At 41.0% G+C, this 22,528-nt stretch overlaps 1 protein-coding gene and 1 pseudogene across 1 annotated transcript in view; both read left to right on the forward strand.

Moving 5' to 3' along the window:
- DNAH9 (dynein axonemal heavy chain 9) overlaps positions 1 to 22,528 on the forward strand; it is a 312,771-nt gene that overhangs the window by 277,519 nt on the left and 12,724 nt on the right. Inside the window, 6 exon segments of the mRNA XM_006922399.3 lie at positions 3,175 to 3,302; positions 5,048 to 5,275; positions 9,105 to 9,296; positions 10,484 to 10,675; positions 13,637 to 13,807; positions 18,004 to 18,186. Coding sequence (XP_006922461.1) covers positions 3,175 to 3,302; positions 5,048 to 5,275; positions 9,105 to 9,296; positions 10,484 to 10,675; positions 13,637 to 13,807; positions 18,004 to 18,186 — 1,094 coding nt within the window.
- LOC112471426 lies at positions 12,310 to 12,428 on the forward strand (annotated as a pseudogene).

Raw genomic sequence — 22,528 nt, forward strand, 5'->3', positions numbered from 1 at the left:
GAAACAATTTTCAATTTAGTATCATTGCCTTCACAGGAACAATGAAAAAGAGACTCTAAGCAAAGTAATGACAATGTGAAGGCAATGATAAACTCTACAAATCTTAGCTGGCAATAGATTTGATGTCAGTTTTAGAACCAGGGATATAAACAACATATTCCAGAGAAAATACAAGGACAAAAGGTGCCAGGATTATTAGATAGCCTTGGTGACATTTCTACTTACAAAAAAGCCTATTTCTTTTCTTTATTAGAAAGTGAAGGATATGGGAAAAGAGGGGCTTAAAAAGGATTAGTCTAGAAAACTACAGACTGATGGGACTGCTGGGGGCAAAATGTAGCACAGCAGAGGACAGCTAGAATCAGTCTGCATTAATCTAGGCTTGAGGCATGATGATGAGGCTGAACAGAAAGAAATGGACCTTTGAGATGATGAGAAGGGGGAAAATTCAATGGGAGTTGCCCTTTGGCTAAAGAATACTGTACCACATGTGAGCCTTGTGATGTACCAAGGTAACTTGCAGAGGCCTTCTATTCGTAACTTTGGGGCTCTCAAGATACCTTTCTGGGTCATCAGTGAGCCCCTCTAGCCAGTTATGTTCTCTTGGGGTTTCACATTCATATTGTTTTGTGCTATGGCATTCATGCCCCCATCTCCACTACCTTCAACTTATCTTTCCCTTTCTGATCTTCCTTCCAACTCTCCATGTGGTGGTGTCACCTGGAACCATGCCCCATTGTAAATCTCCTTGAACGTCTTCACAGCATGCTTCTTCAACCTGTAGTCTCTTTGAAGACATTGCAACTTCTGTGGCCCTCTCCCTAGTTCCACAAACCTATGGGTTGGGAGGAAGGGGAACATTTTCTAGCCTTCTTTTGCCACTTGCAGGGTATTTCTCATTAAAAAAAAAAATTCTCTTTTAAAGCAGATGCCATCTGACTGTATTATCTACTAGCTTTTAAATGTTCTCTGCTTTCTACCAACTTCCCAGTGAGATTTATATTTATTAGGGACTTTAGAACTTTTTTCAAAATCTTCTGCACTTTCTGTTTCATCATCATCCTGGTAAACTTTAATATTGCTGTGTCACTCAGCCAACATTTAGCCTCACACTTCCTCATCTTTAAAGAACTTAACTGTTTCATTTCTGTTACCCATTCTTAAGGCTTCACTGAGAACTTTGTTATCATTGAGAACTGTCCTATTTCTGAAACATTATTCTCTCATGTCTACTCATGACTATCACTTCCTACTGTTCAGATTGTTCACTCTCTTACTCCTGCTTCATCTATTATTCTACTTGAGTGAAATGTCCAGTCCACTGGTTCCTCCATTGTTTCTAATGCTCACCTTTATCTCCCTCTTATTTTAATATGGAATAATAATCTTTCATTTGAACCATGATCTCCCAAATCCTCAACTCCATTTCCTCTTCTACTTTTGTTGCTCAACTTTTGTAAAGTCTCAATCCTGGACAAATGTAGGTATTAATTAGAAAAAAACAATACATTTGGTGTATTAGAACTACCACAAGTTTATAATTCTCAACTTCAATGCTCTTTGGTAATCTTTTCATGTCTCCCGAAGTTGGTTACATTGCTTATTTCCTTCTTTAAAATTACAAATGGACCCTACCCTTCTTGTGCTCTATCATAGTCTGCTTCACTTGCTACTTCCCTGATAAAGCATATACTATCGGGTAGAAATGCTTTCAATATACTGCCATTTTACTTGCATCTCTGCACATCCCTATTATATTTCTGAAGCCTTTTCAAACTAATCCTTTTTAAGCCCCTCTTTTCCCTTTTCTTTCTAATAAAGAAAAGAAATAGGCTCTTTTGTAAGTAGAAATGTCACCAAGGCTATCTAATAATCCTGGCACCTTTTGTCCTTGTATTTTCTCTGGAATACGTTGTTTATATCCCTGGTTCTAAAACTGACATCAAATCTATTGCCAGCTAAGATTTGTAGAGTTTAATAAGGGTATTTCTTGAGTTTATCTCGGTTGGATCTATAATAACTATTCTTCACTACAAAAAGTCATCATCTTGCTTTGACTCATCCAGTTGCAAAAGAATCTATACTTTTTTTTAGTATTGAAAAGAAATGTCCAATATTGATAGTTTTCTTTAAATTTTCTTGCACATTACATATTACATCCTCAATTTTAGTTCTTCTAAAATGAAATTCTTTAAATACATATTTTTTCTCTTTTTTAATTTTTCCTCTTTTATCTTGTGTAGTTCACCTTCCTAGAAAAATTGTTCAATTATTCCTTCATGGTTTTACACATTTTTATGATCCATTTGTCTAAAGATTATTATGTAATTTCTCTAATACAATAATTTTATTATATTGGGCTAATAGCTGATACCCAGGCCTAATTGGCCCACTATATTAAGGTCATTTTTTTTTTTTCACGTAAAGTTTTTCTTGGGCTGGAGAACAACTCATGAGCATTGGCCTTGCTGCAGTGATGCACTTGTTGTATCTGTGTTGGTGTAACCAGTTTCCTACCCAATACCAGCAACATCCGACAGATGTTATCAAGATACATCCAACGGAACATTTACACCTATGCAATCAAGCCCCTTCATATTTTTCCTGTTTTCTCTCTTCACTCTGATTCATGTAAAATAATGACATAAATTTTTTTTTGTGAGTTGAGATTTATAAGGAAGGTGTTTAATATGTATAAAGCATGGGAAGTTTTACCTGAATCCTGCCCCTGCTGGCCATATACCCCAGTAAAATTCCAGGGAAAATATATTTTCAAAGGACAAAGCAAGTTAGACAGGGCCACACCCAGATGCTTGCTATTCTTTGAGCCTTTTGCATCAGCATCCTCCAGGATAATGGACCAAGGTCCGACCTTCAAATGGAAGCTGTACAGAAGAACATCAGCACTTCACCCCATTCTTGAGGATGAAGTAAAGTGGGTGTGGTGAAGCAATTTGGTCTAGACAAGTGCTTCCTTCTATTTGGGAACAGAAAGCTGGAAGATGTAGCCCTCTGTAAAGGAAAAAAGTCAGTATATGAGGCTTGGGGTATGGGTTTAGGCACTCCTGTGTTTGAGGAGTGATAGGGAGATGTGTGGGAGCTTCCTTATGAACATTAAACAACAAAGATAATTAGACACAAGAGATAAGAATGACAACTCCATACTCCTTTTAGGTAAAAAACTTGGGTATACCTTCAACAATCGGAACTTCCACAACGTGTCTTTGGGGCAAGGACAAGAGGTAGTGGCTGAGGCTGCGCTGGACCTAGCTGCCAAGAAAGGTCACTGGGTTATCTTGCAGGTATGCCCCCTCAGTCCTGATCAAGATCATTCTTGACCCCATATCTGTCTGGACCTCACTTCGCAGTCTCTGGGCTTCCCTGTCCTCTCTTCCCCTCTTATCCGCCTTTCCTTCCATGCCCTTGCCCCTTCACTTCCTAATTGTCTCCTTCCAATTCTCCTCCCTCATATGTTCTTTTCCTCACCTGACTCCTAATAACTCCTCTTATTCCTGCTTTCACCTGCTACTATCACTCTCTCAGGTTTAAATAGCTCTACTTACAAAAGGACTGGTTCCTACTTTGATGCATGCTGAGGAAGTTGGCATTCAGCTGAAGGCCATGACAGCTGGATAGAGAATGTTTCCTCCCCCAGAATCTACCAGCTGCCCAGGACCCCTACATCTTATGCTGATGTGGTTTCTGAGAGCTAAGATTAAACTTATAAGTTAGAATTGCTGAAGAGGTAGCAGAGTTACTCACTTGTGGGTTGCTGGCACTTTCTGGCTAACAGAACCCTGGCTCTCTGAACAGCCCACAATAGACTGGTTATAAATGAATTCTTTAATTTAACATATTTTCATTTCAACAACCACTACTAACATATAGATAGCATTTTGGGGGATACAAAGCCCTTTCAAATACATTACTTTTGGTTATTAGCAGCAACTCTGTGAAATAAGTATGGCAAATATTACTATTATTTCTTTTTATAGAAGAGAAAGCAGCACTCAGAGACCAGATTGCTGTGGCCCAAGCACTGTGCTCAGTGCCAATCTGTGTATTGAAGGCTCTGCAAGCAGGCTTCCTCCAATATTTATCGAGGAGCTTTTATCTATCCATTATAATGAAACATATTGCAATGAAGCAAAGTGACTATCCCTATTAAAGTGAAAGGTGCATTCTGCAAAGTAGTAAGAAATAAATGTAGGTTTAGCTTAGCCGACAGTCAGACAAATAGGAATCACAATGGGGAGAGTAGAAGGGCTCAAAGACATAACAGAGGAGTTTGGGCTTAGAGTAAGGAGCATCTGTGAGCAGCAGTGACTCAGTGTGTAGGAAGATAAGTTTGGCAACAATTAGCAGAATGGTTTGGAGAGAGGAGAAAGGAGTCGGGAAAGCTAGCTAAAAGGATTTTAAATCAGTGCTTTTCAAATTTTATCATGCATCCAAATCACTGGAGGATTTTATTAAAATGCACTGATTCAGTAAGTCTGAGTGGGGCCTAAGAGTCTACATTTCTAACTAGCTTTCAGATAAAGCCAACATTGCTGGTCTATGGACCCTACTTTTGAGCATCAAGAGGTCAATAATCCATGGGTCAGATAGTAGGGATCTGGACTTGGAATGTAACCATGTGAGGCTCTTAAATTGTGCCTCCCCCCACCCCTCCACCCCCCAGCAGACCAGCAACATCAGCATCACCCAGAAACTTGTTGGAAATGCAAATTCTTAGGCCCCACTCTAGACCTACTGAATGAGAAACTCTGGGGTGGAGCCCAAGAATCTTTGTTTCAACAAACCCTATAGGGGATTCTGATGCACAGTCAAGTTTAAGAACACTATGCTAGACAGACTTAGGATATCAAGGGAAAGGGTTCAATTGCAGGATACTAGGAGGTCCCCATTACTGGGAATCCTAAGATGCATACCACAATGTGAAGTTTTTGAAGTTAAAGCCTTCCTCTAGCCGCCTTCCTGATAACTGTTTACTGCTAACAGAACTAAGCAGATGCCTATATTGGGGGGGTTCCTTCCTTCCCACCAGAACATCCACCTAGTAGCCAAGTGGCTCAGCACCCTGGAGAAGAAGCTGGAGGAGCACAGCAAAAACAGCCACCCAGAGTTCAGAGTCTTCATCAGTGCAGAGCCTGCACCCTCCCCTGAGGGCCACATCATCCCCCAGGGCATCCTCGAGAACTCCATTAAGATCACCAATGAACCTCCCACAGGCATGCATGCCAACCTACACAAGGCCCTGGACAACTTCACTCAGGTACAGCCCTGGGAGACAGATTGGAAAGAAGAACACTTCAACTCATAAAGAACTGATTCAGCTGGGTGGGGGAAGAGCATGCAGCCGGGGGTAAAGTGTTGTGGTACCGGCTGGGCTATGGAGAAATGCCTGATGTGAACAAAATGTGTTCCCGTTGAAATTGACCTCCACCCTGTGCCTACTCAGTACAATCCAGCTCTCAATTTCCAGATACACTTGGGGGACCCAAGTTTAGGATCTTTCTTTGGCAAGAAATGTGGGGGAACTTTGTACAAGTCCACATGTTAACTAAATATTCCAAAATAGGAAAGGACATATTTGCTCTAAATCTAATTGATATGATATACTAGTCACACATTTATCAGCTAAGCATACTATTTTCAAGCAGGGGGTTGACACTCATGTTCAGATAATAATAATAATAGGTGATACCTTCATGCAACTTGAGTATCGAGGCTTAAAATAATCCAAGTGTCAGGCAGTGGGGATCTGGACTTGGAATGTAACCATGTGTTAGGCTCTTAAAGTGTGACCTGCAGAATAGCAGCATCAGCGTCAACTTGTTAGAAAAGCAAATTCTCAAGCCCCCATCTAGACCTACTGAATTGTCTGTGTCCTAACGAACTCTCCAAGAGATTCTATTGCACAGTCAACTTTGAGAAAACTATGCTACAATGAGACTAAGAATATCCAGGCAAAATTTCAAATGCAGGCTACTACATTACTGGTATTTCCATTACTGGGAACTCTAAGACTCATGTTGTGGAATGTTTATTAAAAGTCGAGACCAAGCCCCTGGGTCCATATGTAAAGTAGCACTTGCCAAGTCTGTGGCTCAGGCCTCTTTTATCTTCTCAGGAAGGCATCCTTTCTTGTTGCTTCTTCCTGAGAAGGGGATACACAAAGGTATGAATACCAGGAGGGTGGGGGCCAAGGAGACCACCTTAAAGTCCATTCACTACTCTAGGCCTTGGTGGAATTCAAGGATATGGTTCTAGGATCTGTTGGGAAGGCTTTTTAATAACATCAAAGGATCTCTAGCTTCTTAGGACCCATGCTAAAACTCAGCACAAGTCCCAGGTAGGTCATCAAGGTAACTTGAAACAGACCATCCAAGAGGATAACTATTCTAGCTCGCCCAACATAAACCGTCAGGACCAGGGGCTCTTTGAGGACTAGTTTCACTTAAAATAAGATGAAGACCACTTGGCAGTCAGAGTCTCAAATTTCACTGAGTGGCTGAGGTCCCTCTCGATGCTAGACTCAAACAGTGCAACTTGGAGAGGAGGCTGCCACAAAGATTTGAGAAGCAAAATTGGTCCAGTCTCTTCCTTTTTCATTCAACTTCCCAACTGAACTCCAAAACCCAAATATAATCTGGAGCAGAGAATGGGGGAACATGCCCAGGAGATTCAGGATGTTTTTTTCATTTTTATTAAGAAATACCTGCCCATTGCAACGTGAAACAAAAGGTGGGCTGTTCTTTTGTGCAGGGACATTTTTTTTCTTTCTTTTTTATTTTTTCTAAATAGGCCTTGACTAAACTCCTACGTACTCCATATTGGAGGTCAAAACTTCTACATTTTCTAGATTTCACATTCCACGTAGGAGAGATGTACGTGTTTAACTTTGAAACCCACAGCCTTCTTTATAGGCAGTGGTAGCTAGTTCCAAGCAAAGACATTTCTGACCTGATAAGGCATTGAGTTGTACAATAATATGAATGCACATAATGAACTTTATACTTCAAAATGGTTAAGATAGGAAATATTAATGGGTATTTAATCACTTTTTTTTTTTAAATTAAAAGTTGAAAAAAAGGGGCACTGGGATATAGTTAACTAGCTCTATTAAAGGTTACAGTGGCAGATCATTTCCAGCTCCTCTGCCTTGAGGGTCTTGGACAGAGCTAGGGAGGACAGCAGAAGTCTCACATGTTATATCTCCTAATAATTAATACAAAGATATTATGCCTCAGTAAGATTGTTATCATCTAATGTCATACCTGACTTCATCTCCTAAGCCTCCCTATGGGCCCTTGTTCTTGAGTTTATTTCTCTGCAAGCTCGATGTCCAGTCTTGGTTATCAGGAAACTAGGAAAAGCATCCTATGAGATGCTTGCTTTTCCTGGTTATTCTGTCCGTACTATAGTTGAGTTTTTGGCCATTTATAGCCATCTTCAGTAACTCATTCTGAGAAAGAAGGATAGATTTATGAGTATATTTATTATTCACAATTGTTCCATTCTGCTTTTACAAGTGCCCTGGAACAGAAGCCTGGTTAATACCCCCTATTATTTACTCTGTTTCTTCAGAGCCCCTTTTTATTTTAACCATTTAAGGGACAAATTAGAGAACTGAGCTCTTTTTATTCCTGCTTCCCTGATAGCTTTGCTGTTTGGTGGTGATTATTTTCTTCTGACTCTTGTTTGAGTGTGCCATTGTCAACTAGTTTCAGCATTTTAATAGTGATTTCTTGTCTTGAGGCTTACAGGCATTTTTCAGCCAGACCCAATTTTTTCAAACATGTCAAAATAACAAAGGAAGTGCCCTGCATGTCTATAGAGACAGGTCTCTCCAGAAAGCAGTTAATAAACTTTTGCTTGCACAAGGCAGTTACTTTGTCCTCTGCATCACTTCTGACTTGACACATTCATACCTTTGTGGCAAACATGGTACCCAACAAAGGCACAAGGGTGACCCCTACATAGCCAGAGAATGATTGCAATGGTGTCATGGGTTTTCAGTGAAAAAAATCAAACCTACCAGAAGCTTAATTTGTCCTGTCTCCTTTGTTCTCTTGCCCATGTGAGCAAAATCTAAGGGCCAATTCTTAGAAGAAATACCAGGACTGTGTTCAATACAATTTATGTGAGCTTCGAAAGTGCCTCTCTTGGGCTCCAGCTGCAACATCTTGCTCCTTTCTGAAGAAAAAGGGTCTCTCTCAGAGAAAATGTTTAATTCTAAAGAATCCAGGGGTTCTTGTGCTATCATCCCTTCAAAAATGGAGATTTCTCCCTCTGCACTATTACTACCATCCCCCTTAAAATTCACCAACCACAATTCCATTTCCTCCCTCTCTGGACTTTCTCCTGCTTCTCTTTTCTGCCATCTGTCCCTTCTTTTATCATCTCTTCATGAGCCACACCTTTTCCCCCCACCTTATGCTCTGCAGTCAGGACCCCTTGGTACTCCTATTTCTGTACCCATGTGTCCCATCACCCCTTCTCAGGTTTGGTGGAGTAGTTAGGATGGTGAAGGGTAGGCCACTCCTCTTTTTCTTGTGGCTCTGATTCCCATCTTCCCCTTCCTTGCAGCAGGTCCCCCCGCAGATGAGCCAAGAACTCCTCAGTCATATAGGCTGTAATCATACCTACTAAGGTTCCATGATGGGCAAGAAAAGCATGGCAAGAAGGGAAAATACAAGAAATGATGCTGTAGAAGTCTCCACCCACACCTCAGCACAAAATGATATGACTATGACAAATTCGACACTCCCATGGCCACCACCCTGTTTCCATTAGCCATGCTTGAGAACTTAACTAGCATGTCCAGATGTACAAACTTTAACTGTAAACCAAGCCCCGTTATAACCTGAATCTAAACTCAGATTGTAAACTAAAATCCAACCCCTCTGCAAGGGCCCCTCAAATCCTGGGCCCACATGTATCCACAATGAAATCCATAATCTACCATATATAGCTCAGACCTTATCTAAGATATAGGGTTACTTTATCCAGAGCAACCCCAGCCACCCGAACCCACACCGTGGTCTGCCCTGTAGAACAGCAACTCTGAACTAACATTGGAAGTGACACTTTCCTTTCAGGACACCTTGGAGATGTGTTCCCGGGAAATGGAGTTCAAGAGTATCCTCTTTGCTCTTTGTTACTTTCACGCCGTGGTGGCAGAAAGACGAAAGTTTGGGCCCCAGGGATGGAATCGCTCCTACCCCTTCAACACTGGGGACCTCACCATCTCTGTGAATGTGCTTTACAACTTCCTGGAGGCCAATGCAAAGGTAAAGTTTCCAGCCAGCTAGGGGTTAGGTCAAGAGGGTCACCTATAAGAAAGAGGATAGGGCATCAGTATAGGGAAGAAGGGGCACAAGCACTTGGGAAGGTCTAGCCGCATCTCCGTCCCCGCAGTGGAGTGAGTCAGTGTGAGTTTAACCATGTAGCCAACTACAGGACCAGCGTAAGACCGAGATGAGTACCACAAAAGCTCTAGAAACCAAACCTGTGACTCACACCTGGTGTGAGTCAGTTCCATGAGTGTTCTAGGGCCCAGACCACCCCTGCACATGCACAGCCTTGCAAGGGACTGTAGATTGGCAGGAAGAGATGCCACACTCCCCTGACACAGGTTGCCAATTTAACTAGTTAAGGACACAAAACTTGTCTTGGAGAACTCAGCTTCTCACATAGTTATGGTCTTGCCAAAGTTGAAGAAGCCAAATTTTTGCTACATCTCATTTCCTTCATTCTCTGTCTGATATCCCTGTTTCAAAGAAAACTTACACTAACAAGCCATGCTATTTCATTTAAGGGGGTATTCACACCATCAAGGCTTTTCTGGTTCATAGACCCAACACAGCATCAACAAGGCCTCCTTCTCTTCCTGGTGGGGCAATGAATCGGGGCCCAGACGCCCTAAGCAGTCCCTTTGCCTCCAGCTCCAGGGACCCAGGAAGCCCACCTCCACAACTTCATCCCTTTATTTGCTGCACTCTGACACGGCTTTCTCCAGGGGCTTCTCTCCCTAACTTCAACACTAGTGAACTTGCCTGTTATATTTTATTTACTTTGGACTTTTGAAGGAGACATTAATTAGCATGTTAATTAATTACAAAAAAATTAGAGAAGTTCCCTTGGCCTCACTTTTTTCCATTTGACATTTGCCTGTTTAAAGGACTTGTAGGTAGAGCTGGGTCTCACCGCCACAGTTAAAGATTGTGACAGAGGGAAGGCATGCATGTGAGGGGGTTGGCCCCTGACTTCTCCTCACCCTTTGATGTAATTCTTCAAGCAGTTAATGAGTTCCCACACATGCCTGACTCTGCTGGACACTGAGGGACGCATGAGAATAAAACATGGCTCCTAATTTCAAGATGCGCCCCTTCTGGTGGCTTATGCTCTGCCCACACATCAGGCTAGCCCTGGTGCCTGTGTTGAGTGGAGGTCTTTCCTTCTTTCCCCTGTCTCTCAGGTTCCCTTTGATGATCTGCGTTACCTCTTTGGAGAGATCATGTATGGAGGCCATATCACCGATGACTGGGACAGGAGACTCTGCAGGACCTATCTGGAGGAATTCATTAAACCAGAAATGCTAGAAGGAGACCTATCTTTGGCTCCAGGGTTCCCACTTCCAGGCAACATGGACTACAATAGTTACCATCAGGTAATGCTCTCCTCTGTCCTCATGATGGCGTGATGGTGCCCACATGGGACCTGAGTCTTCCTTCAGTGTTGCCCGCCACTGCTTATGGATACTCACACAGGGTCAGGCGAGAATGGCTTCAAGAGCCGCACTTATATCAAGTGTGGTTCTCAGCCTCAAGTTTGTCCTGTTCAATTTGAGAGCTATAGTGTCTCTAGCCTTTGGCAATCTTTTTATTCTTGATGTTTGGTTCAATAATTCTACTTTTGCTCTTTTCTACAAATATCATCTGGGTCATTCATTTGATTGTTTTCATTGACAAAGTCGTTAGGAGCAAAATTTCAGGTAAGAAGTTAGCCAACTATTGCTAAAGTTTATATTAATGATTCTAAATATCTTAAAAGGGACATGATCCCGTAGCAGAGTACTCACCCTTTTATTTGTTGGTCGCTATGAACACAGGCACACATACCCACATACACATACCAAGAAAAACATTCAGATAAAGCTTTTTCATACTATTACTTTGGATTTTTATTTTATTATTACTACAATTATTTTTAAGGTTCTCATCTTTGCCTGTTTAGCCTGCCATGGAAAATATATTAAAAGATAATTTTAAAAAATCTTTTTCACTGCTTGACTTTCGAACATGCCTAAAAGAACTTTGAATACCAAACTTAAGAAAACTACTGGTCATAAACAAAAAAAAAAAACATTAACTACAAGCTTTAAAATTTTTTAATTCAGAAAAAGAAATAAAATCCTACCATTTACAATGGTAGGATGGACTTAGAGGTTATTATACCTAGTGAAATAAGTCAGACAGAGAAAGATAAATACCATATGATTTCGCTTATGTGTGGAATCTAAGAAACCAAAAGAACAAACTAATCAAAAACAGACTCATAAATATAGAGGACAATCTGGGGATGGCCAGAAGGGAGGAGGTATTGGGGGGCTGGGACAATGGGGTGAATGTCGGAAACCAGCCGACCAAGTCAAACCGGGTACCTGAATGGGGGAGCGGGGACTGAGAAAAAAGAGAAGACAGACAGGGTGCAGGAAGGAGAACAGATCTCACAACTGTCTCTCCGAGTTTATTTCTTATGCTCCTTTTTATATATAATCTGTTCCTCTGTGTATCCCAAGATAACATACATGGATAGACCTAGAGGTTATTATGCTGAGGTGAAAGAAGTCAGATAGAGAAAAATGAATACCATATGATTTCACTTATATGTGGATTCTAAGGAACAAAAAGAACAAACTAATCAAAATCTTACTCACAAATATAGAGGACAATTTGGTAACGTACGGGGGAACTGTGAGGGGCTGTGAGAATGGGTGAAGGGTTAAAGAAGTACAAATTAGTAGTTGATAGATGGTCATGGGGATGGGGAGCATGGCATAGGGAATGCACTTAGCATTAGTATATTGGCTAGTAACCCAGGGGAGAAAAGAGCAATTAGGGGGATCATTTTATAAACTACATAAATGTCTAACCAATGTACTGTATACTTGAAACTAATAATAAAATAAAATTTAAAAAAAGCTTTAAAGTTTTTTAAAAAAAAATTTATAAGGTAAGTCATAAAAGTCATTCAATCCAGAAAAACTGGACCTATGAGAAGAAATTAAAAACACTAAAACCCTACTATGGTCATGCTACCCTGAACCTGCTAGATCTCGTCTGATCTCGGAAGCTAAGCAGGGTCGGGCCTGATTAATAGTTGGATAGGAGACCACCTAGGAATATCAGGTGCTGTAGGCGTTAAAAAAACAAACAAACAAACAAAAAAACACTAAGACCCTAAAAAAAATTAGAGGAATTTTTTTAAACTGCTTGACTAAGATTTCAAGGCTTTACCAATAAAATTGTGCAAGAGCGTCCCCTAGTGTCCATGGAACAATTCAACAAGAGGCTGCAGTAGGTAATGGGCAACAATAACGTGATTTGCACTTCCAGATGATTGAGGCAGATTTTCCTTTTCTTCATCTCTCCCTTTAATCTATCAGTAAATACATAGTTATAGAGCACCTGCCAAGAAGTCCGGGTGTGTGCTGGTTGCTGGAAAAAAATAAAAATAAACACAAAACTTTGCCTTTAAGGAATGAGCAATATTTTACTTAAACTAGATGTTACTAGCACCAAAAAAATCATTAAAGTCAAATTAGTAGTAAACATGAGGGATATTTTCACATTGTGATAGAAAGAATTGTAAAGAAGTACTCAGAGAATATTCGGAGAAAAATACTGAGCCTTAAAGGCTGAAGAGGATTTTTTTAGGGGCAACAGACTGTGGCCTACCATAACTGACCACAGAGATGTGCTGTTTGGGTGACACACCATTTTAAAGTTTTTAAATTCAAATATTTTTTGCCAGAGGCAAGAACTCTCCAGTTCTCAGCAGAGCTCACCTAGTCCTACATCCTAATTCACACGTTTATTCTTCATGCATGGTCCTGTGTTTGCATTTAGGTGTATCATCCCTGATATAGCTAAACAGAGGAGAGAAAAAAGGAATTTAAGGGGAAGAGGTCTGAAATTCTAGAAGATTTTGAGTAAAAATACCTGGTAGGGTTTAGTATTTCTGAAGGACTCTGAGAAATTCTCTTTATATGTGAAGGGACAAGTGTATATCAGGGAGCGGTAGGAGGGAGCAAAATTGGAGGTGGATAAAGTCTTCTAAGCTTCCCAAAAAAGAGAATGATCTCATGATTGTGGAAGTTCTGGAAAACTGGCCTAGCATACAAAATAGTTGGTATGGAGGGAAGGCGGGGTAAAGGATGTGCACTAACAGGTGGAGAGCATGCTGATGTCAGCTAGTGTTGGTGAGCAGCGTTCACCCAGAGGGCAAAGGGACACTGGTACCTGAGGCCTGCTCTGGCCCACTGACTGCCTTTTGGAGTACAAGTCAGAGTGAGATATGGGAGATATATCTTGTTTTGTTTCTAAATGATCTTGCCCTTGACTTTCAGTACATTGACACAGAGCTGCCCCCAGAGTCACCATATCTTTATGGCCTCCACCCCAATGCTGAGATTGGCTTCCTAACCCAGACCTCAGAAAAACTCTTTCGCACAGTGCTGGAGCTACAGCCCCAGGACAGCCAAGCTGGACATGGAGCAGGAGCCATGAGAGAAGAAAAGGTATATGGAGGGGATTGCCTGAGATCACTCTGGGGAGCTCATTGGTCTCATTGCCTGTACACAGCGCAGACCATACTGTGCACACCCTCCCCTCTCACATGCCTGCCAGTCCAGCCTTGAGATGCTTGCCCTTCAACTCCAAGAGCCCTTCCCCTCTAGTCATGTCACCATGCTGGCCATCTTGTTTGTTACCCATAAAGTCCCTGCCATTGGGTTTGGTAGTTTGCTTTGCTAGTCCACCCAAAGTCTATTTCAATTCAGTTCATCTGCCAAAGTGAAGAAAGGGCAAGGCTGAACAATGGTGGTTTGGGAAGCTTGAACTGACTTTATGATTCTTTGGCAAACTAAGCAATGATGAGTGGGGAGCTGCTCCTAAACACCTCCCCCCTCATCCCACCAGCTAGATGCTCATTTGCATTTATTCACCCTCTTTAAGACAAAAATGCTTTCAATTTGTGTGCATGACATTTAATCAGAGTCTCCTAATACACAGGTAAGTGCTACTAAGCACAGGACTTCCTAAAATCTCAGAAAAGTGGGGAGGGATTATGGTGTCCAAAGACAGACAAGGGTGAGGTATGGGTTTTATGGCAACAAGAGGCAATATGAGGGCCCTGTTCCTGGTGTGGGCACTGCAGAGGGCAAAAAAGGAATGGAGCACTAAAATGAAACTTCTCTGTGAAGTTTTTCCCAAGACAGGCTAATTCATCCTCTGAGAGATGTACCTCTTTCACCCCACCTTCACTCCATAGCACTGCCCAGATTCCTTTAATTAGAGATTCCATTGGGTTCACAAGGAACCACACTTAGAATACTAAGGATTAAGAAATATGGGGAGTTATCAAACATTTAGTCTCCAGGAATTGATTTTAGAAAACAAACTGATTCTAAGGAAGCTGGACTTTTGTTTTAAGGTATAGACTGGTGTCATTAAAATAGTTCTAAAATTTTAATATGCCTCAGAATGAGCTAGGAAACTTGAAGTTCTGATTCTGAGGTCGGGGGTTAGGCCCAGGAATTTGCCTCCTAGCAGTTTTGATGCAGATGAGCACACTTTGAGAAAGCTGCCCTAAATCACACTACTCAGGGTATTCCACCATTTGATGCATAAGATGTAATTTGAGAACAAAAGGAAGAGAAGAAATGTTACTTTACCCAGATTCCAAACCACACAAAATGAAAAACGTTCCTCTTTCTAAGAATGAAAGAGCCTGGGACTATATAAGTCATAGACTTAGGATTCTTCAAGTAGCATTTGAAAAAGCTTCTAGTTCTTGGAATTTCCTTATCCCTTCTTCCATCATTTAAGAAATGACATGTGTGTGTGTTTCAAAAAGAGATAAACTATGATCACTTGCCAAACTAAGAGAACCTATTTAGCACCTCAGATACCAGGAAGTGAGAAGATTTTGCTAATATACAAAAAGTTCATACTTGTGGAAAAAGGAGAAAGAATGTGAGAGGAGGGGAAAGAAGGACACAAAATAAATTCACATAATAATATAAATGGCCAATAAAATATTCTCAATATCACTCATAGCTAAATGAAGTTAAGTGAAATATCATTGTTCACCTAATGGTAAAGATTCTTAAATATGATAATATCTAGTGGTTAGGGCATAAGCAAACAGGCACTTTTCATCTTTGCTGATAGAAGTTTAAATTACATAACAATTTGACCATAGCTACTAAAATTTGAAATGTTCATAATTTTTACCCATAATTCTATATCTAGGAATTCAAGTAGAAACACTCAAAAGTGTTATATTTATTTGTTGCAAGATTGCTTATAGTAGTAGAAATGATAAACAGACCAAATATCCATCAATAGGGGAATAAATTATGGTATGTCAAACAGTGAAATACTGTTTTAAAAAAAAAGGCAAATCCACATATACTAACAAGGAAATGTGTCTAAGATGTATTATAATGTGAAAAAAGCAAGCTGAAAAAGGTATGTGTAATACGATTCCATTATTGATAGAAAAGTGGAGGAAGGAGGGGTGAGAGATGGAGGGAAGACATAACAGACATGATAAATATGGGGATAGCTGGATGGCTGGATGGCTGGATGGCTGGATGGATGGATGGATGGGTGGGTGGATGGATGGATGGGTGGGTAGAGTTATATGCATTGAAGGATACTTTCAGAAATTATAAACTAAAAATTTAGCAGTTAGTGGTTCCCCCCCCCCTTGAGAGAAGAAGAAAAATTGTGAGAAATTTTGTTTTTAATATCATTTGGATCTGTAATGTTTAGATTTTTATGGTAAGCATTTATTAGTATTCCAAAAAGAAATAAAGGCAAAAAAAAAAAAAAAAATGGTATTTGCTTGTGGAAATAAAGCAGACCACATCCCTGGGAACCCACTTCCCCTATCTGAAGGGCTCTGAGCAGAAGAGGGACCTGTCCATGTCTGAGAGTCTGTTCCCTTCTCCGTCCTCAGTCCTGGTCTCCAAATTCTCCACAGCCAGGCCAGTGACAGAATAGAACTCTGTTTCCCTATGTTCAGTGTATTTTGGTGCAATGCCTCCAGACTATCTTTTCATCTCTTTGTGAATCATGTCCAAATGCTGTTCCTTCAAATTCTACTCCAGACAGTAATATGATATAATTTTAGCTATTTGTCTTCTACCCTAGCAGCAGCTTTCAGGTACCATTAAAATTCCATTCCAGTGTTTGCTATGACAGCACCAGAGACCCATTCATGACAGGGTGATGAGTTTTACTTTCTTTTTTCTAACATCAGCTCTTTTCCTAGAGAATGTATTGTATGTTAACAGTACAAAGCAAAGTGAATATTAATAACCCTTTACATTTATATAGTTTTTTTTTGTGGCATTCAGATACTGCCACATTCATCAGCTCATTTAATTTGATCTTCACATCAGCCCTGGGAGTTGGGGGAGAGAGGGTTGGTGGAAAAGATGCTCTTGGAAATTTTTATAGATGCAGAAAATTGAGGCCTAAATGACTTGCTAAAATTCACATGGGTAATGCATAACTGAACTGTATTAACTCAGTCAGGGTTCTTTGGTGTAAACAACAGATATTAATTTAGCTGAAATAGGCAAGAAATAGCTCACTATATCAAAGGAATCAACTTAAGAGAGGATAGAAACCACAATGGCCCTAGGGCCCAGGGAAAAAGAAAAGTAGACAGTCCTTTCAAGGCACTTCCATCCTGTCAGTGGCTCCACCCAATTTCTGTCCCTGAATCCTAGGCTTGAGATTTAAATTTTTATGCTCCTGAAAAAGATAATCTGATTGACCTACTTGGGTCATGGGAGGGCTGGGCCCTATGACTGTACCCCAAAACAATGGGTAAGAGGTAATTTCATGAAGGAGAGAGGGACCTGTTAAGAGGAGAGAGATGATGAACAGAGAAAAACGACGGACATCCACCACTTGCATCTGGAGCTCAGCTCTCACGATCCTGGAAGGCTGGCACTCTCTCTCACTGGCTCCCTCCCTCCCTCAATCCACTTCTGCTGGCCACATGTTCTATTACGTCCACACTTGTTTCATTTTTTTTCTTTCTCTTCTGAGAGACCCCCTGGTCTTACTCATTCACTTCTAAATGGCAGACTCAAGCCTCCAAGTGTTTGCCCCAAAATAACTCAGTATCTTGGTACCCCAATTCCAATTTTCCAGGAGAGAACCCCTGGCTGTTCTAGCTCCCCTGGTCTAGTTAGCTGACAGTTTGTGTGGCAAAAGGAATCATGGGGTTGGGGAGGAGGTTTACATGATAGATGGGGATGCTTCTTCCAGGGCCCAAGGATGGAAACCACAATGCGGCCTCATGGAAACTTGGAAACTTGGAATATATATATATATATATATTCATCACTGCAGTTTCACATGGCCCAAAGTGAGCGCCCTAGGCCCAAGTCTACCCTATGCCTTTCTACTTTGATTCTCACAGCTAACTATGTCAATCTCTGGGTTTCTCCAACTCCCAATTCTTGGAAAGTCACCTGTGTTCATCATTTTAAGCTGGTTGCAGAAGTCACATCCTATGGGGAGGTTATCCTGTGGTTGGTCCTCAACCCCTGACCCAGTTGACTAAAGTAAGCAGGCAAGACTATGGCCGGGAGATGGATGATGGCATCTTTAGTGCCATATCACAGAAGAATGAAGTCTTTCTGAAGAATTAGAGCCCATTCTTAACCCTGTGTTTCCTATTGTGGGGCAGGTGAAGGCCCGTCTGGAAGAAATATTGGAGCGGGTAACAGATGAGTTTAACATCCAAGAGCTGATGGCTAAAGTGGAGGAGCGCACCCCCTACATTGTAGTTGCCTTCCAAGAGTGTGAACGGATGAACATCCTCACCAGAGAGATCCAGCACTCATTGAGGGAGCTGGACCTCAGCTTGAAGGTGGGTGAGGTCTTGGGTGGGAAGGGCTTTGCCAGCTGGACCATCTTGGGGAGAGAGTGGCACTGGGGAATCTGGGAACTGGAGAGCAGTTCTCCTACAGCAATCTGCATGCCCAAGAAGGTGTCAGTCCCAGAAACCAGAGTCTGTTCATGCTTCAGGGAGGGTAAGAAACAAGGTCTAGAAGCCTGAAGCTGTGCCAGAGTGAGAATGAGCTATAATTGGCTGGTCAGTGTATGCAAACTACTCGGGAACTATACTCTGAGTGACAACCAAATAAGAGTCTTGATACCCTGGTGTCTTCTACTGACATAGGTGAAATTGCTTTCATGAGAGGCAAAATGTGTGATAAAAGTACAGGTTCTAGACTGCCGAGGATCAACTCCCAGCTCTTCCATTTCCTCTCTGTGTGGCCATAAAGTGACTTAGATACTGTGTCTAGGTCTCTTCACCTGTAAAATAGGGATAATTGTTCACTTCAAAGGACTTTTAGGATTAAATAATTTGATTTACATAGAGTGTTTAAAACAATGCTTACCACACAGTAAGTAGACAAAAGTATTAGCTGATAGTATTATTATCACCCCATCATGGAAAAGGAAAGAATTTTTATCCTTTATAACTTCAAGATTGTTTCAAAGATCTGAAAGATCCAAGTTTGCATAAACTATGAGGTTTCTCATGAGCAATGAAGATGTTTACTATTTCTACCTCCCTTCTACTTGGGTCATGGGAGGGCTGGGCCCCATGACTGTACCCCATATTTGCTTTATTCACCATAAGATAATTATGTCAAGTGCCTAGCACAAAGCCTAATATGTATGATTTTAACTGTTCACCAGGATGATAGGCAAATAGGAAGGCTTGCTGCCTTTTAGGAGATGAGGAAGGTGACTGTCGTCAATTTACATCAGCTCATTTATTAAAAGAATTGTGACCCCAGAAAGCTGGAAAGTGAGAACCCAGTTTTATAGCCAACAATTAAAGCCCAGCCAAGCCCTGTATTTCGGGGCTGTGATGTGCTGCTGCCTTCTGGTCTGGCTCTTGGAATTCTACAGTCATGGTCATGTGTGCATTAAAAAAACAACTGTGAGTTTCTTCACATGTGGTCACATAGAAACTATGAAATAGGCTTCAAAATCTAGATTAGTGGGGTTTTTAAAACTTTGTTAATTTCCCTTCTGCTCTCAATATGGTTGGAGGGAAATAAGGAGAAATGTGACAGGAAGGGATGTTGAAGACTAACGGTGTTCAGTAATATTTCTAAATTATGCACTAGCTTGTAATCAAATGAAATACATTTCATAGAACAACCTCAAATGTAAGCAAGGACGTTGCCTGTCACATTGTGCAGCTCTATTACTATGGTTCGCAGGTATATATTAGTAATTATCTTGAGTAAGTTTTTTGCAATTGTAGCTTATTGAATCCATGTGATTTGGCACAGTCTATTTACCCATTCAACTTCCAATTCATTCACTCATCCCTCCCAAGAGCCTTCTCGGTGGTTCGGTGTCAGGAATCAGAGCATGCCATGGCAAAGATAAAGGGGATAGAGAGGGCTTCTCTTTCCTTTCAGTCTATGCAAAAAGTGATGATTGATGAGTTCTTGGGACAAATTTCAGCCCTCCAAGTGAAGGAGACTGAAAGGGGAGTCAATCTTGGAAAAACAAGCACAAAGTGGATTATAAAACAGGGCAGAATTAATTAAATGCCACATAGAGAGATGTGAGAGGAGATAGAAAAAACAAGTATGGGGGATCAGGGAAGCCCTCTGAGGTGAAGTGGCATCAAGGGGGCTTTGGAGGAAGGGTAGGATTATGACTGGAGGTGACAAGAGCCTTCTAGAGGTTCTCAACAGAGGAACCCTAAGCCTGCTCTAAGATTTAACGTGCTTTGGTCAGAGCAACAGACCGACTCAGGTAAGTAACAGTGATTTAGTGAACTTCTAAAGGTGACCAGCATTGACAGAAAAATGCTTTTTTCTCCTGGTTCCTCTGTAAGCTGGAGGACAGACAGAGCAATCTCTAATTTAAAATACCGTCATTCAAATACAGTCTCATTAGGACAGGTTCCCAAACTGGCCTGGTCATCAGACTTCTTAGGGGTTTTATCACAATACACATTCCCATCTCCACCCTCCATTCCTACTGGGTTCTGGAAACCTATATTTTAAACCAGCAGTCAGGTAATTGTTGTGATGAGTCAAGTTTGTGAAGCACAATGTTAAGGCAAGTGCATAGAATTAAAAGCTGAACAAATGTCTTTACAGAAAAATAAAGGTACAAGAAGATGGTAGCAGAGTTCAGAGAAGGGAAAGTTTTTAAGTTTGTGGAAGAGGGAGAGCTGAGCTTGCAAGAAATGAGAACAAGAGAGAAAAATAGCAGAAGGGAGAGACTTGAACAGGAGGGATTCACAGGATGGCTTGGCATGTAAGGGAGATGCTTTTTATTCTGATCCACTGTGTGTTGACTTAATAGCACATGTCTGAGAAGGGGGCCTTGCTTTTCCCCTTTAATGACTTACAGTCACCACCCACCAGGCAGCTGCCCCAGCCCATATGCCTTTGGCCTTTCAGGAGCACTCTATCAGAATACCCAGATGGATGGGCTGCTGTCAACCTTAATCTAGAAGCCAGACTAGAAAGGGTGGAACCCGTATCATTTCCACTTCCCTCCCCATCCCCTCACCTCCTATGTTTCATACAAATGAAAGCTGGTTGCAAAGACCATCTTCACGGGGAAGAAAAAAAAGATAGGACAGGGTGCAGCCAGCAGCCCTTCAAGAAGTAGTATATGTGTGTTGCTGACCCCTGTGAATGCTGACATGGAGCAAGCAAGTCACAGGACCCTGAAATGTGGCATCATTTTTTAAAAAGAAGGATTCAGTGTTTTCTTTGCAAGTTCTCTTTTCATTGACTCTTGACATGTGAACAAATACATGCAGATGTTAACATGGGATCCATTCAGGCAGGAGATTGAGAAACTGGGGCTTGAACAAATGGAAGCAAGTTTCTCTATAGTAGTATAGCTTGAGTCTTTAAGAAGGGCCTAGTTACCCAGAATTTGGCCACAGAAACTTCCTGTCTTCCCAATCCAGCCTCCACCAATCTAGTCGTATCTTAGTAAACTAATTTTTTTGAACACCTTTCAGGAAATGCTGTCTAAGAGTCTATAGATATATCCCTCTTCTAAGAGAGGGACACAAGTTATACTTAGTGAATATAAGGCAGTGTTCTCTGTTTTTTATCTGCCTCTCTTCTGAAAATTAGTCATTTCTACTTCTTCTCAAGGTCATGGGAATATCTGAGTTCAGAAACCTACCTACAAAGCAAATGATTTCTTCTTTTCTTTAATTGTTCCTGCTTCACTCTCAAACTGGTAAAACCTAAGAGACAGTACATTCTTTAAGGCTCTATCACTTGCACATTCAATTAGTAAATGCAAAATCATTGTCAGAACAAATTATAATCATGTTATAAGCAGCTGTGAGAATTTTTTAAGAATGCCAAGTTACACATTTTATGTTTCTCTGCTATCAAAATGATTTTAGATTTCAGAAGTGTGTTAAAAATTAAGTATTGAGTGTATGTTTTTTTATTATCAGATTTTATTTTTTAGAACATTTTTAGGTTCACAGCAAAATTGAGCAGAAGGTACAGCGTTCCCATATATATCTCCTACTGAGTATTGGAACTGTGTTCTGTTTATGGGCATAATCCATCATGTTTGTGAGAAAAGAAGTGTTAAGAACCACTGATCCAGGGTCCCAGCCCTTCTGCCCCCCTAGAGGATACTGTGCTTAGCTACTACCTTCTCTGCACGGTGCAGGATCCCAGCTCTGTCATGGCAGATGTCTGCAATAGCCATCTCCTAGCCTCTTTGTCTATCCATGGCTCTTCCTATCTTAAAAACACACCTGTAAGAGGGGAGGTAAATGGGGCAAAAGGAGTCAAGTATGTGGTGATAGGAAAAAAAATCTAACAATGGGCAGTGAACACACAATGCAATATATATATATGTCTTACTGTTGAATTGTACACTTGAAACTTACTAGATTTTGTTAAGCAATGTCACCATAATAAAAAATTTAAAAACACACACCTGTAAATGTGTGCTATTTCTAAACCTTTCCCTGACGAGTCCCACCTGACTGTGGTCACTTTACTCTTCCACACCTGCACTATATAGACATCCAGCACTGTTCCTGGATTAGTATGTACTTATGCTTCTATCTCTTTTAAACTGCTCTTAAGTCATCACTCAAGTCTTTCCACAAATACAAACCCTACTTCCTTAGTTAAACTAGGAACTCCTCAAGCAAGGGTGCTTCTAATTGTTATATA

This window comes from Pteropus alecto, unplaced genomic scaffold (genome assembly GCF_000325575.1).
Source record: "Pteropus alecto unplaced genomic scaffold, ASM32557v1 scaffold398, whole genome shotgun sequence".
Lineage (NCBI taxonomy): Eukaryota > Metazoa > Chordata > Mammalia > Chiroptera > Pteropodidae > Pteropus > Pteropus alecto.